The sequence below is a fragment of the Kogia breviceps genome, chromosome 15 (assembly GCF_026419965.1).
Source record: "Kogia breviceps isolate mKogBre1 chromosome 15, mKogBre1 haplotype 1, whole genome shotgun sequence".
Lineage (NCBI taxonomy): Eukaryota > Metazoa > Chordata > Mammalia > Artiodactyla > Physeteridae > Kogia > Kogia breviceps.
Genome location: NC_081324.1, coordinates 79,086,037 through 79,101,768, shown reverse-complemented (window position 1 = coordinate 79,101,768; position 15,732 = coordinate 79,086,037). Strand labels below are relative to the sequence as shown.

At 44.7% G+C, this 15,732-nt stretch overlaps 2 protein-coding genes across 2 annotated transcripts in view; one reads left to right on the top strand and one right to left on the bottom strand.

Annotated features, from left to right (window-relative positions):
- Nucleotides 1–15,732, top strand: part of VSIG10 (V-set and immunoglobulin domain containing 10) — a 37,909-nt gene that overhangs the window by 1,153 nt on the left and 21,024 nt on the right. Inside the window, exon 2 of the mRNA XM_059041080.2 lies at nucleotides 6,866–7,147. Within this exon, the coding sequence (XP_058897063.1) occupies nucleotides 6,866–7,147 (282 nt within the window). The remainder of the gene's footprint in view (nucleotides 1–6,865; nucleotides 7,148–15,732) is intronic.
- On the bottom strand, nucleotides 4,343–4,591 carry LOC131742821 (small ribosomal subunit protein eS27-like). Its single transcript, XM_059041102.2, has one exon. It carries the CDS (start codon nucleotides 4,589–4,591, stop codon nucleotides 4,343–4,345), a length of 249 nt encoding a protein of 82 aa, XP_058897085.1.

Below are 15,732 nucleotides of genomic sequence, written 5' to 3'. Positions count from 1 at the left end.
TGGGAGTTTTGAAGATGGGAACATTGAAGAGACGTAAAATGTTTATTTTTTTTTAAGCGTCGGATGTAAATTCGCGTTCTGGTTTTGCGTGCTGCGATGGTTCTCAGACTCGAGGCTCCTTTATTTTCCTTTCCTCCATCTATCTGCCCAAGGTTGAACTTGCACCTGTTACCTGTGGATTTCCCTACACACTCCTGCAAGCCGACCTGTGTGGACTGTCGCAAAGTTGTGCTTTTCTCCTTCACTTAAATAACAAAACAAAACTTTTACTTTGAAATAATTTCAGACTTACAGAAAACTTCCCCTACGCTTGACATCTCGCCTCTTACACTTGACATGATTGGCGAAAGGTTTTCAATGGTTCATCTCTGCTCTGCCTTGTAACAATAAAGAATAGAGCGTTGCTTACAAAAACATATAGAATTTTTAAAAAGATTGAAAAATTACTTTTGAATTTAATTCACCAGCGAGTGCATGTGAGAGGACTCGGGTTGAGGGAAAGGAGATGCAGTTTGCCAGAATACTTGCAGAGTCCTATTTTCAGGGTTACCCAGTCCAGCACACCCAGCTGATCTCTTGTAGGTTCCTAGAGGAATTGCCCTCCCTACCCCGAGCTTCCTAGCAGCAAGTGCCAAAACTTCCTAATTGTGAGGCTCTCCCATGTTTTTATTTTGCTTTGTTTTTAGCAATTATTTTAAAATGGTAAAATTTCTCATGAGCTAGATTTTTCGTTTAGGTGGAAAACTCTGAGGATCTGGCAGCACAGGGCCTGCTTTCCCATGTGGAACTGAGCAGTGGTTACCCATTTTCATCTAGGGCAGGTGACTTCAAATTGGTTCCCCCTCTCCCTGCTGCAGTACTTACCCCTGGCCCACTGCAGCCATGGACATGACCTGCTGGCCCCTCCAGACATGTACTTAGTGGTCACTGTGCTGTGAGGAGGAGAAGCGGACACATGGTCTCCAACTGGCCGACCCTGAAAGTTAAAGGTGATTGTGTATTCCCTTTTCTCCAGCTGTGTGCAGTGTTTACTGCACTGTGAATATCAAGGGCCTCGGGACATCAGAATGCTGAGCTGAAATCTTTGTACTGGAATGAACTGGCTGCAGCTCACCTCGCAGGGACGCTTCCTCCGCTGCCATGCCCAGTTATTTTGATGCCCAGGCCAAGTTCACCTTTGTGTACAGTGCCAGGGGGCTTGCCTTGCTTGATGTATTTTTGGTTTTTTATTTATTTTATTTTTTAAACTTTTATTATTTTTTAAATTAATTTTTATTGGAGTATAGTTGCTTTACAATGTTATGTTAGTTTCTGCTGTGCAGCAAAGTGAATCAGCTATACGTATACACTTATCCACTCTTTTTTAGATTTCCTTCCCATTTAGGTCACCACAGATCATTGAGTAGAGATCCCTGTACTATACCTTTGTATTTTTGTTCTTTGTTTTTCAAGTCGGACATTGTCTGGGGGGAAAATATTGTCTTTCTCCTGTCACTTAACTCTGGACGGTGTTCATGCCCCCACTGTCACCTCAGGTTGTAAACCTGGGGTCATTCTTGGGGAAAGGTTGGTAGGAAAAAAAATAAATGTTTGGGTACACTGTCAGCTCTGTAAATGATAATAGGAAGGCAGCACTGGGAAATGGTTGTTTCTATTGCTCCTTCCTTTGGTCCACATTCTGAATTTAAGGTTGGGGGACCTTCGGGGACCCTCTGGACACCTGGTGGACGACTTCTAGTAACACAAACTGTTACTGCATCTTATTGTCTCTCCCTTCTGGTTGGGAGACCAGAGTAAATTCCTGTGACCTGGAGCACTGAAGACCTGAATGGCAGTCCCAGCTCTCACAATGGCTTGTGTGGGACCTTAAGTAAATCACTTAATCTTTCTGAACCTCAATTTTCTCAACTGTAAAATGAGGGGGGCTTCCCTGGTGGCGCAGTGGTTGAGAGTCCGCCTGCCGATGCAGGGGACACGGGTTCCTGCCCCGGTCCGGGAAGATCCCACGTGCCGCAGAGCGGCTGGGCCCGTGAGCCATGGCCGCTGAGCCTGCGCGACCGGAGCCTGTGCTCCGCGGCAGGAGAGGCCACAACAGTGAGAGGCCCGCGTACCACGAAAAAAAAAAAAAAAAAAATGAGGGGGTTTAGGATGATCAAACATGGAACTGATGCACCCTCAGGGACCACTCATTCCTTGTCCATGTCAGACATGACTGTAATTCTTCTCCACTGAGCCCTGACTCAGCCTGCCCTCACCTTTAACCCAGCCCTTAGGACTGAAGGATCTCTAAGGTCACTTAAAGTGGTTAAAAAGAATGGAGTGAGCAAAGCCAGGAGAAGCGAAATGCCTTAAAATGGTGTATTTTGTGCTTATGTCATTCTACTCCTTGGAGGAGAAGTTAGCTCAAGTTCCAAGACTAAAGTTTCGCCAGGGCTTTTCCAAGTCTTTTTAATTCCTTTGTCGAGGAGCCGGGGAAGGGGCAGGTCTGCAGATCTCGTGAACACACGTTGCATCTGTAATTCTCCTGTACTTCTCTCCTCAGTGGGGATTGCGACTGAGAACTTGGGGTCCCAGGCCTAATTGTTTAAAAATAGTTCTCACTTGCTTTTTATTTTTATTTTTTATTTATTTATTTATTTTTTTTTTGCGGTATGCGGGCCTCTCACTGTTGTGGCCTCTCCCGTTGCAGAGCACAGGCTCCGGACACGCAGGCCTAGCGGCCATGGCTCACGGGCTTAGTTGCTCCGCGGCACGTGGGATCTTCCCGGACCAGGGCACGAACCCGTGTCTCCTGCATCGGCAGGCGGATTCTCAACCACTGCGCCACCAGGGAAGCCCCTCACTTGCTTTTTAAAGTGATTGTTCAGAAGCGTTTCTTGCTGTTTCAGAATCTCTAGCATTAGGTGACATTTTCTGCCTTCCAGCAAGTGGCTTAGAATTTTTTTTTTTTTCATCTTGCCTTGGCTTTGGGGAATGGTGTGTGGCCAAAATGGGGAAAGAGTCAGAACGTCCTGTGGCTCCAGGCTGACCGATCTTTCAGAGGGAGTCCCTTCTAACCAGACAAAAGGCCAAATACAGATAACTGTTACTCTTTCTTTTATAAAAGGGAAGGCATTCCAAAGGCAGGTAGCAGCTAATTTTTTTATAACAACCTAATTGAGATATAATTTACATAGCATACACTTCACCCTTTTAAACTGTACAATTCAGTGGTGTTTAGTATATTCACAAGATTATGCAACCATTACCACTAATTCCAGAACACTAATTCATCACCACAAAGAGAAGCCCACTACTTAAGTATTAACAGTCACTCACTGGTCACTACCCGCCCCCATCCCCAGACAAGCCACTTCCCCAGCCCTAGACCATAGCTAATCTACTTTCTATCTCCATAGATTTGCCTATTTGGACATTTCATATAAGTGGAATCACACAATATGTTGTCTTTTATGACTGCCTTCTTTCACTTAGCGTAGTGTTTTCAAGATTCATCCATGCTGTAGCATTCGGCCTTTTTATAGCCTAATAATATGCCCGTTGTATGGATATGCCACATTTTATTTATCCATTCATCAGTTGATGGGCATTTGGGTTGTTTCCACCTTTTGGCTGTTATGAATAACTGTGACCCTGCATGTACAAGTTTTTGTGTAGATATGTTTTCATTTCTCTTGGATATACACCTAGGAGTGGAACTGCTGAGTCATATGATAATTTTAACCTTGTGAGGAAATGCCAAACTCTTTACCAGTGTAGCTGCACCATTTAAAAATCCTATTCACAATGTATAATGGTTCCAGTTTTTCCACATCTTGGCAACACTTGTTATTGTCTTTGATTTTAGCCATTCTAGTGGGTGTGAAGTGTTAGGTATCTTACTATGGTTTTGATTTGCCTTTCCCTAGTGACTAATGATGAGCATCTTTTCATGTGCTTATTGGCCTTTTGTCTATCTTTTAGAGAAATGTCTATTCAAATCCTTTGTCCATTTTTAAAATGTATTATTTGTCTTCTTATTGTTGAGTTGTGAGAGTTCTTTATATATTCTGGATACAAATCCCGCTTCAGAGGTGATTTGCAAATATTTTCTCCCAGTCTGTGGGTTGTCTTTTCACTTTTTTTTTTTTTTTTTTTTGTATCCAAACTGTGTTTATCGGGATGGTTTCCCATGAATCTTGATTCAGGGCACTTAAAAAAAAAAAAGAAATTCATTAATTAATTTTTAACATCTTTATTGGAGTATAATTGCTTTACAATGGTGTGTTAGTTTCTGCTTTATAACAAAGTGAATCAGCTATACATATACATATATCCTTATACCTCCTCCCTCAGGGCGCTTTTAATACTGCTTCCATCTAAAGGAGCATCCTTCAGTAAGCCTTGCTTTTCCTCCTGTAGGCTGGCAGAGGACAGTGGAGCAGCCAACACACAAAACTACTGTTTGTGCATGGCTAAAGATGGTGGTGATTTTATAGCATCCTGGACGTTTCACATCCATGAAATAGGAACTGGGGCTCTGCACCAGGTGCTTCTTGTATTTCTTCTCCTCTTCCAGAGAGGGATGAAGGAGATCCTTTGCGAGAGGCATGTTGCCATGGGTAGATCGTCACTGCCAGAAAGGTCTTTTCACTTTCTTGATGGTGTCCTTTGCAGCACAAAAGTTTTAATTTTGATGAAGTCCAGTTGATCTGTTTTTCTTTTGTCACTTTACTTTTGGTATCATATCTAAGAAAACATCACTTAACCCCAAATCACAAAGATTTATTCTTTTGGTTTTTTTTTCTAAGCATTTTATAGTTTTAGCTCTTACATATAGATCTATGGTCTATTTTGAGTTAATTTTTTTGTGTGTGACCTTGCCGCTCAGCTTGTAGGATCTTAGTTCCCTGACCAGGGATTGAACCTGGGCCATGGCAGTGAAAGCGCTGAGTCCTAACCACTGGACCGCCAGGGGACTCCTGATTTTGAGTTAATTTTTGTATATGATGTGAGGTAAGGGATCCAACTTCATTCTTTTGCATGTGGAAATCTGATTGTCCCAATACCACTGTTGAAGGCAGTTTATTTTGTAATGAAATATCATCTTTCACAAAACCCCAGTATATTCACATACTTTGAGAACTTCTGATGTGGTGGGAAAATAACTGAATGTTGAAATCTAGACTCTAGTCGCATGCTGCTCCCTTCTCATTGTAGGACTTTGGGCCAGCCCACTTCCCTTCTTTGAATCACACTTTTCTCATCTATTGAATGTGACAGCATGAGTAAGAGACCTCTAACAGTTTCTGCCCATTATTCCTGTGCCTGTGGCCTCTTTGTATTTGGGCATTGATTGTGCAGGGGGCTGGAAAATTGTGACACTTCTCAGCAAAACTGGCTGCATTCGCTTCTGTTTACCTGGTGGCAGTCTTATGCCAAATCAATTGGCTTAGCATGTCAGTCTTTTTTTTTTTTTTTAATTTTCAAAAAACGTTTATTTATTTATTCAGCTGTGCCAGGGCTTAGTTGCAGCACGCGGGATCTTTTAGTTGTGGAATGTAGGATCTAGTTCCCTGATCGGGGATCAAACCCAGGCTCCCCGCACTGGGAGCAGGAGTCTTAACTGCTGAACCACCAGGGAAGTCCTAGCATTTGTCAGTCTTGAATAAGCATCAGAATTACCTGGACGGCTTGTTAAATACAAAGTTCTACCTTCCACCCCAACCCCTGGTTTGTTTCTGATTTAGCTGTTCTGGGTGGGACCTGATAATCTGCATTTCTAACAGTGCTGCTGCTGATCTGGGCTTTTCCTTCTGCCTGGGAACCCCAGCTTCACCTTCACCTGGCTAATTCTTTCCTGTCCATCAGATCTCAGTATGGCTTCCTGGAGGGAGCTTCCCTGACAAAAACCACAGCTGGACTTAGGAGCCCCTTCTCTGAGCTGCTGTTGTGTTATTTATCACACTGCATTGTAATTGCCAGTTTATTGTCTGTTTTCTCCACTAGACTGTGAGATCCTGGTGGTCTCTGTTTTGCCCACCATTAGCTCCCCAGTGCCTGGCACAGAGCATGCCCCAAAGTTCCCACCGTGAGCTTGTTCTTGCCTGGAGCTGCCGAGAGGTCTTGCACTGGACTCGAGATGGAGAGAAACAGAGAGAGCAGCAGGAAAGAGGGAACAAAGCCAAAGCCCTCTTCCTTCCCCTCTTCTGGATTGCTAGGCAAATAAAACCACTGGGGTCCTGTATCAGTTATTTATTACCACAGCAATGCTGCATAACAAACAATGACAAAATGGCAATAAGTGCTTATTGCTCAAGGGTCTGGCATGGTTGGTCAGTTGGCTCTGCTGATCTTGCCTGGGCTCACTCACGTGTCTGGGCGTCCACTGAGTGGCTGAAGACTGATCTAGAATGGCCACAGCCAGGAGGATTGAGACAACTGGGGACTGCACCGTATAGTTTTCATCCTTCCCCTGGCACATAAGCTAGGCATGTCCTTCTCAGGGTGGTGGCAGAAGGTGAGACTGAGCAAACCCAATTACACCAGTGCTTTTTAAGCCTCTGCTTGAACCACATTTGCTAACACCCCATTGACCAGCGCAAGTCACATGGCCCTGCCAGAGTCAGAGTGGGAGGGCACCACAGAGTAACATTATGAAGGGCATGGATAGTGGGGGGAGGGGGTTATTAGGGCTGTTTGCAATTGTCATCCACCACAAGTTCATTACTGTCAGGTACTGGCCAATTATCCCGACAGGGTGGGGCTCTGAGTGTTATTGCATCTCAAAAACACATGCCTGATTTTTAAAAAATCTTAATGCAGAGGGACTGTGCAAAAAGGGAGATCAAGAAAGGTGGTAACAGCCTGACCTTTCCTCACTCAGGACTGGAGGCTGTCGTCATTGGAGAAGTTCACGAGAATATCACACTGCGCTGTGGCAACATCTTAGGACCGAGGGGCCTCATGACCTGGTACCGCAATGACTCGGAGCCTGTCTTCCTCCTGTCCTCCAATTCCAGCCTCCCGCCAGCCCAGCCACGCTTCTCTCTGGTGAATGGCAGCTCCCTGCACATCGAGGCTCTGAGCCTGCAGGATGAAGGGAACTACACCTGCTGGGAGGTCCTGAACGAGACTCGGTGGTTCCAGGTGTGGCTGCAAGTGGCCAGTAAGTGGTGGGTGGGGATTGAGACTGGCTGACGTGGCGCTCAGAGCCTGGGACCCGAGGAGGCCTTTGGAGTCAATGGCCTGGGTTTCATTCTGGGCTCTGCTACCTGCAAGCCAAATGACCTCTCATACTTGTTATTTCATCTGTATGGTGGAGATAAAGGGGATTCTTGCCTCATAGAATTGCTGTGAGGAATAGATCCCAGCTTATCTATATAAAGTGCTGTAAATGGCTCCTGGCATGTTAGTTAGCTTGTTAATATCATCCTCGCTATCAATCTCATTTTATTATGCAACAAAGTCAGAATATAACATAATCAAGTCAGATTGACTGAGTTCCAATCCTAAGGCTAGGTCACCTTGAGTAAGTAAGTAGCTTAATACCTCTGTTTTTCAGTAGCTTTGGTTTTTCTTATTTGTTAATTGGGGACAATGCATTGCATACCTTATCAGGTATATGCTCTTATGCTCTAGTGCTAAATGCAGGGCTTGGTATGAGGTACTGTTACTACTGTCTTTCCTAAATCAGTCTATCATGTCTGTCAATATATATGCATGAATTTAGAGCAAGGTTGGCAAATCATAACCTGTGGACCATTTCTAGCCTGTTGCTATTTTTGTATGGCCTGCAAGTGACAAATTTTTTTTTACATTTTTAACAGTTGAAAAAATGAAAAGAAGAATGATATTTGTGACATGTGAAAATTATATGAAATTCACATTTCGGTGTCCATAAATAAGGTTTTATTTGAACACAGCAACACTCATTCATTCACATGTTATCTCTGACTGCCTTTAGTGCTACAACCTGAGAGCGGAGTGGCTGTGACACTGATTGTATGTCCTGCAGGGCCTAAAATATTTACTCTCTGGCCCCTACAGAAAAATTTGTTGGTCACTGGTTTAGAGGGATGTCCACATTCTATACCCAGGGTGTGTCATTGAGTAGAAATACCCATGTGATCACTATTGCTCCCTGATTTTCTCATCTATTAATTATTTACTCATTCCTTTAGTCAATATGTATTTATTGAGAGCCCAATGCCAGGCACTATTCTAGGCACTAGGCCACAGGAATGGACAGGTCAGAGAAAGTCTCTACCCGTGTGGAGCTGACATCCTAGTAGGAGAAGACAGACAATAAGCAGGTAAACAAATGCATCAGGCAGTATCAGAGTGACAGGTGCTGTGCAGAGAACTGAGATGGGGTGATGCGATTCGATTTTCTGAAACACTTTACATTGGTGGGTCAGAGAGGAGCTTTTGGAAGGAGTGACATTGAAGCTGAATGATACGTAGGGGCCAGTCACATGAAGATAAGAGAGAGGGATCCAGGCAGAAATTGAACTAGTGCAAGATGGATTGAACATGGTGCATGTGTGGATGAGGAGGAGGCTGGTGTGGTGGGAACCCTGGGTGTGAGAGGGCAGGACGTGTGAGACATGGAAGGAAGGGCCAGACCATGTGGGGCCGGGTAGGACTGGTGTTATGGGTTGAATTGTGTCCCCCAGACAGATATGTTGATATCCTAACCCTCGATACCTGTGAACGTGACCTTATTTGGAAATAGGGTCTTTGCAGATATAATCGACTTAAGATGAGGTCATTAGGGTGGGGGCACTAATAAAAATTGACCGGTATCCTCGTAAGAAGAGGAAAATGCATGCAAAGACGGAGACACAGGGGGAATGTCGTACTGTGGCAGAAGCAGAGATCGGAGTAATGTAGCTGCAAGCAAAGGAATGCCAAAAATGGATGGCCCTAACCAGCAGCCAGGGAAGAGACAAGGAGGGGTTCTCTCCGAGAGGCTTCGGAGGAGTACAGCCCTCCTAGCGCCTGATTTCATACTCCTGGCCCCCAGAACAGTGGTAGAATCAATTTCTGTTGTTCTAAGCCATCTGGCTTGATTTACTTTGTTAAGGCAGCCCCAGGACACTAATACACCTGGTCAAAAATTGGGATTTGATTCTGGGTGCAGGAGGAACTCCTGGAGCTGTAAGCAAGCAAGGATGTGGTACCATTTGAATTACACGTAGAGAATGGATGCGTGAGGTCTCAAGAAAGACTGGTAAAATAAGAAACAAGGAAACCAAAAGCAACTATACTCCAATAAAAATTAATTTTAAAATAACTTAAACTAAAAACAAACAAACAAACAAAAAGCCACACAAGGAAGCCAATCGGAGGTATAAGATATTAGTGGCCAGAGTCAGGGTAGCAGCACTGACCTTGGTGAAAATGTACAGGTTCAGAAAATATTTTGGAGGTACACCAGCAAGATTTGCTGGTGAATTAGAAGTGGAGGATGAAGGAAAGAGAGGCTTCAAGGACACGTCTAGATTTTTGGATGGTTTGTACGTTTTCCACCAACTCTTAAGGCTTATGGAATTTGCAAATGCAGTGTTTTTGGGTCTGGAGATGCCGTGGATGAATTGCTGAATGGCCAGGAATGAATGTGGGTGTATCAAAAAATGTCACCCAATTTGGCCCAGCTCTGATTGGTTCTCACTGTGAGCCCATGGGCAGGTGCCAACAGGCCTCCCTCACTCCAGCTGTCAAACGGTAATTAATAATTCCCTCGGGAGAAGCCCTCCTGCAGGGCCACGAAGATGAGCCAGCTCTGCCTCTCTGCAGCCCTTCTAGTCTTCCTGGGCACCCTGGTGGCCAGCAACCCAGGGGGTGAAAACAGCAACCAGGCCCAGGCCCTGCGCCCTGCCTTCTGCCCGGAGCCTCCCTACCTAGGTCCCCGCAGGGCCCTGTTCATCAGGTACTTCTACAATGCGAAGTCCAGGCTCTGCGAGACCTTTGCTTACGGCAGAGGCAGAAGGAAGCAGAACAAATTCCTGGATAAGGAGGACTGCATCGGCACCTGTGGTGGCTGCAACAGGGCTCAGGAGAGCCGGGCAACTGTGCTCCTCTGAGATGGCAAAGCCTTAGGAGGCCCCAGGGCTGGGCTGCTGCTGCTTCTGAAAGATTTGAGCCTCCTCCTCTACTTCCTTCTCAAACCTCCCTTCCTCAGCAGGACCCTGCCTCCTTCCTCACTGCATCCTTACCTTCCTACCACTCTCCACCATTACTGCACTCCTTAAAGGGGGCAGGGCAGCGATGGAATTTCTGGCATCCAGTTCTGATCGTCAGTGGTGGCAGAGGTTTTTTCAATAAAGAACCCCCTTTCCCCACAAAAAAAAAAAAAAAAAAAAAAAAAAATTCCTCCGGGACTTCCCTGGAGGTCCAGTGGGGGTTAAGACTGTGCTCTCAACACATGGGGCACGGTTCGATCCTTGGTCAGGGAACTAAGATCCCGCGTGCTGCACGGTGCGGCCAAAAATAATAATAATTCCTTCATGTCAGTCTTGTCAATAAGTGTCTTTGCTTTTGACCTCAGAGGAGTAAGGTGGCATTACAACTTTTGGGACTTCTTTTTTAAAATTATCATTCTCTCCGGTTTATGATGATTTTATCTGACACTGACCTTATTAATCATTGGCTAAGTTGATTGGAGGATGGATTAGTTTCATTATTGCCCTGTAGGGAGATGAATGCAAAGTCTTCTTATGATGAAAGTGAATTTACATTAAAAAAAAATCACTAAACTCAAATGGTGTTTTGAGCTCCCTGAGTTACCGTGGTATGATTTGTGTTAAGGAAACTTCTTCTTTTGGAAACATAGGGGGTCCCTGACTGGAGTAGGGCTTGTTCATGAAAATAGGACACAGGCTGTCTTAGTCAGTTTGGGCTGCTATAACAAAAATAGCATGGGCTGGGTGGTTTAACAACAGACACTTATTTCTCACAGTTCTGGAGGTGGGGAAGTCCAAGATCAAGGTGCCGGCAGATGCAGTGTCTGGTGAGGGCCTGCTTTCTGTTGGCAGATGTGTGTCTTCTCTCCTTGGTGGAGAACAGAGATGGAGGAAGCAAGCTCTGTGGGGTCTCTCCTTATAAGGGCACCATCCCATTCATGAGGGCTCTGCTCTCATGACCTAATCCCCTCCCGAAGGCCCCACCTCCAGATGCCGTCACACTGGGGACAGGCTTCAGCATATGCATTTTGGGGGATATGAACGTTCAGTCCATAGCACAGGTGTCCTCCGGTTTCACATACAGCAGGGCCCTCTGGAACGTCAGGCCTCGTTCCCATTCCACGAGAGACCCCAGGCCAACACCAGACCCTTCTGGGCACCAGGGAGCCCCTTCTTGCTCCTCAGACAGTGGCAGAAGGGGAGGCCTTGGCATCTCAGATTGGAATTCAGCCCTCATTTCTGCATGGAAGATTTCGGAAAATGGATTAGGCTTGACCCAACCACTACTTCTGGGAGGGTGGTAATGTTGCTGAGTGGTTGAGGGCATGCGCTCTGAGGCCCAGCCGCCCGGGTTCAAACGCAGGTCCTGCTGCCTGTTGTCTCTGTGACCTTGGGGAAGTTGCTAGAACTCCTCCAGCCTTAGTTTTGTCATCTGTGAATTCAGGGGTAATGGTGGGAGCTAGGCACAGATTCCCTGCACACATTCATGAGATAAACACGCACAGACTTCAGCAGAGAGTTGGGCACACGGTGTCTATGCACTTGGTCCATGTTACCTCCATCACCTGGTGAAGGAGGTGACGGGATTCTTGTGGGAAAAATGCACCTCAAGTTCCCATCAGTCAGTACACCTGGGCTTTTCGAACAAGACTTGTGTGCCTGGATCTTGCTTGTCCCGTCTTTCTACTGACATGGTTGATAACTTAGTCTCTTAAAGAAAAGAGTTTGGAAATATTCTAACCTGGCCTTGGAAGCTAAGGGGGAAATAAAATCTGAGATGTGGCAAGTTGTTATCTGTACGTGACTTTGTTTTCTTGTCTTATTAAAAAAATTTTTTTTTTCTTCCAGCTTTCTTGAGGTATGATTGACATACGGCACTGTATAAGTTCAAGGTGTACAGCGTAATGACTTGACTTACATACACCATGAAATGATGACCACAATAAGTTTAGTGAACATCCATTGCCTCATACAGATACAAAATTAAACAGAAAACAATTTTTTCCTGTGATGAGAGCTCTCAAGATTTACTCTCTTAACTTTTATGTATGACATACAGCAGTGTTAATTATATTTATCCTGTTGTACATTACATCCCTAGTACTTATTTATCTTAGAACTGGAAGTTTCTACCTTCATCCAATTTCCCCTCCTCCTACTCTTCACCTCTGATAACCACAAATCTGATCTCTTTTTCTGAGTCTCTTTGTTTGTTTTTGAAGTAAAATGGACCTACAGCATTGTTAGTTCCTGTTACACAACACAGTGATTTGATATTTCTGTGCTTTTCAAAATGATCACCACAGTAACTCTAGTTATGACCTGGCTCCATACAGAGATATTGTATAATTATTGACTATATTCCCCGCACTGGACATTTCATACCCATGACTCATTTATTTTGTAACTGAAAGTTTATACCTCTTAAGTCTCCCTCACCTTCCTCCCCTCTGGCAATCACCTGTTTGTTCTCTGTATCTATGACCCTGTTTCTCTTTTATGTTTTTTCATTTGTTTCATTTTTTAGATCCCACATATAAGTGAAACCATACACTTACAACTTTCTCCACCTGACTTATTTCACTTAGCATCATATCCTCTAGGTCCTCCATGTTGTCACACATGGCAAGATTTCATTCTTTTTTATGGCTGAATAGTATTCCACTGTATATATGTACCACATCTTCTTTATGCATTCATCTGTTGATGGACACTTAAGTTGCTTCCATATCTTGGCTATTGTAAATAATGCTGCAATGAGCATAAGGGTGCACATATCTTTTCTTTGGTTTTTTTTGGCCGTGCCACATGGCATGTGGGATCTTAGTTCCCTGACCGGGGATGGAACCCATGACCCCTGCAGTGGAAGCATGGGGTCTTAACCACTGGGACCACCAGGGAAGTCTCATATCTTTTCTAATTAGTGTTTTCGTTTTCTTTGGATAAATACCCAGGAGTGGAATTGCTGGATTGTGTGATATTTCTATTTTTACTTTTTTGAGGACTCGCCATACTGTTTTCCATAGTGGCTGCACCAGTTTACATTCCAACACCAACAGTGCACAAGGGTTCCCTTTTCTCCACACCCTCTCCAACACTTGTCATTCGTTGTCTTTTTAGTAATAGCCATTCTGACAGGTGTGAGGTGATATCTCACTCTGGTTTTGATTTGCATTTCCCTGATGATTAGCGATGGTGAACATCTTTTCATGTGTCTGTGGGCCGTCTGTATGTCTTTTTTGGAAAGATGTCTATTCAGTTTTTCTGCCCATTTTTTAATCTTTTTTATTTATTTTTTGATATGGAGGTGTATGCATTAAAGACTTAAATGTAAGACCTGAAACCATAAAACTTCTAGAAGAAAACATAGGCAATATGCTCTTTGATGTCGGCCTTAGTACTTTTTTTTTTTTTGGATATGTCTTCTTAGGCAAGGGAAACGAGCAAAAATAAACAAATGAGACTACGTCAAACTAAAAAGCTTTTGGCACAGTGAAAGAAACTGTCAACAGAACAAAAAGGCCAACTACTGAATGGGTGAAGACAGTTGCATATGATATATCTGATAAGGGGTTAATATCCAAGATATACAAAGAAATATAAGTGACCTTGAATGTGTGAATGGACAGAGATGCTGCAGAAATATGAAGTTGGCTGTATGAGGGCCGGGAGCTTTCTCCCTCCTTACCACCTGGATCTCTGCTTATCTATCAGTGGGCATTTGGTGCCTCTGCCTTCTAGGGAGTGAGGTTTTCTATAGGCCTGGGGTGATACAACCTGTCTGGAATGGGCACTGCAATGTGATTTTGTGATTCATCTCAGGAGTAAGACCTCTGCACTGTTCCTTGTTAATTTAATGATGCAGTTGAAGAGTCTTGCCTTTGAGATTGGGACCGCTGCTCCTGAGGGTATAGAAATCCCTTAGTCCAGAGCAGTTCAGGATTGCCACAGCTGTTTATTTCACTGACTTACCTACCTATCCGCTCCTGCCTCCAAGTCAGGTGGATATGAGGTTAGAACCACTGTGTGTTTGCCTGCAGAAAGCCTGGAGTGGGTGGAGTGGGTAGCACAGACCTTAACATATTCCGGTAGAATTTGTGCTTCTTTCAAGAGACGATCTCTTAGCCGCTGGGGAGCTGAGTGGTACACAATGCCAGACTCTCCCTGGGTCTGTTTTTCTCAGGCCCAGCAAGTGTTGAGGGAGCATTTGAGTTGGTTGGCACATGGGCAATGAGGAAGCTGGTTCGTATCAACCTCCAAGAGCCCCTTTGGATTCAGTTGGGGTTTGGAGGATGGGAGTGCTCCTGTTTAGCTAGGGACATGGCTGCCACTCCCAGCTTCCAGGAAAGGGAGTCTCAGGAAAGCCCCATGTCCCCCGACTAACTGGGCCCATCTGGTTTGTACTCGTTCTGTGATGGTGATGGTGTCACTGTGCCCTGTCACAACATAAGGTCCTAGGGAAAGGGGGTGTTGGGCATACTGAAGAAAGACTGCTGGCCCCGTCAGAAGATGGGATGACCTTTGCCCAAAGGTCGATTAACCTGAGTCTCGCCAAGCTCATCTGAAGCAGAGATGTATGCTTCTAAGAGGCTGAGGACCTCTGGGTTTTGGCCTTCTGGACAGAATCAGCGGCCACTAGGGAGGTGGGGAGACAGTGGGGTTGTTATATTCACCTCTATGTTCCATCTCCTTTTTTTTTTTTTTAATTTGGCTGCGCCACACGGCTTGCAGGATCTTAGTTCCCTGGCCAGGGATTGAACCTGCACCCTTGGCAGTGAAAGCGCAGGGTCCTAACCACTGGACCACCAGGGAATTCCTTATGTTCCATCTCTAAGTGATATCAGAACACTCTGTAAGTTTCCCCAAGGATCTTGTGCCACTGGGGAACAACAGGTACACCCACTGGTTAGCAGAGGCTAGTCAATACATTCTTAGGTCATTTTCAAATAAAAATGCTAGTGTGAAGAATAAATGTAGGAAAATAACTTTTCATCTTGTCAAAGAACCCAAGATACAAAGATGGGAATCTCTTATTTTGTGGGTCCCTGAGATGTAAATTAACTCTTTGAGACACTTGACTGGCCAACCTATAGTTACGGTGGGGAAGGAAAGAAGTGAGTTCTGATGTCAAGAATGACTACAGAGAACAGGAAGGCAGCAGTAGTAGTGGATTGTTGTAGAACAGGAATGAGACTTTTTCTGTAGAGGCCAGATGGTAAATATTCTAGCCTTTCTGAGTCAACAGGTAAAAACGAGGATATCATATAAGTACTTATATAACAAGAGAGAAAACAAATTTCCACATGTTTTTTGTTGACAAAATTCAAAATATAATAATAACTGAGCACTTTTTTTGGGGGGGTGGCGCGCCACGAGGCTTGCAGGATCTTAGTTCCCCAACCAGGGATTGAACCCAGGCCACTGCGGTGAAAGCGCCGAGTCCTAACCAGTGGACTGCCAGGGAATTCCCATAACCTAGTACCTTTTTTTTGGTAGTGCAGGCCTACTAATGAGAAGAATGGGATTCTTTGGGTGGGGGAGGGATAACATTTCACTTAGTTGGGGT

Bases quoted from the DNA above. Each gene is read 5' to 3' on its own strand.
- LOC131742821 (XM_059041102.2), bottom strand. From the start codon at position 4,591: ATGCCTCTCGCAAAGGATCTCCTTCATCCCTCTCTGGAAGAGGAGAAG.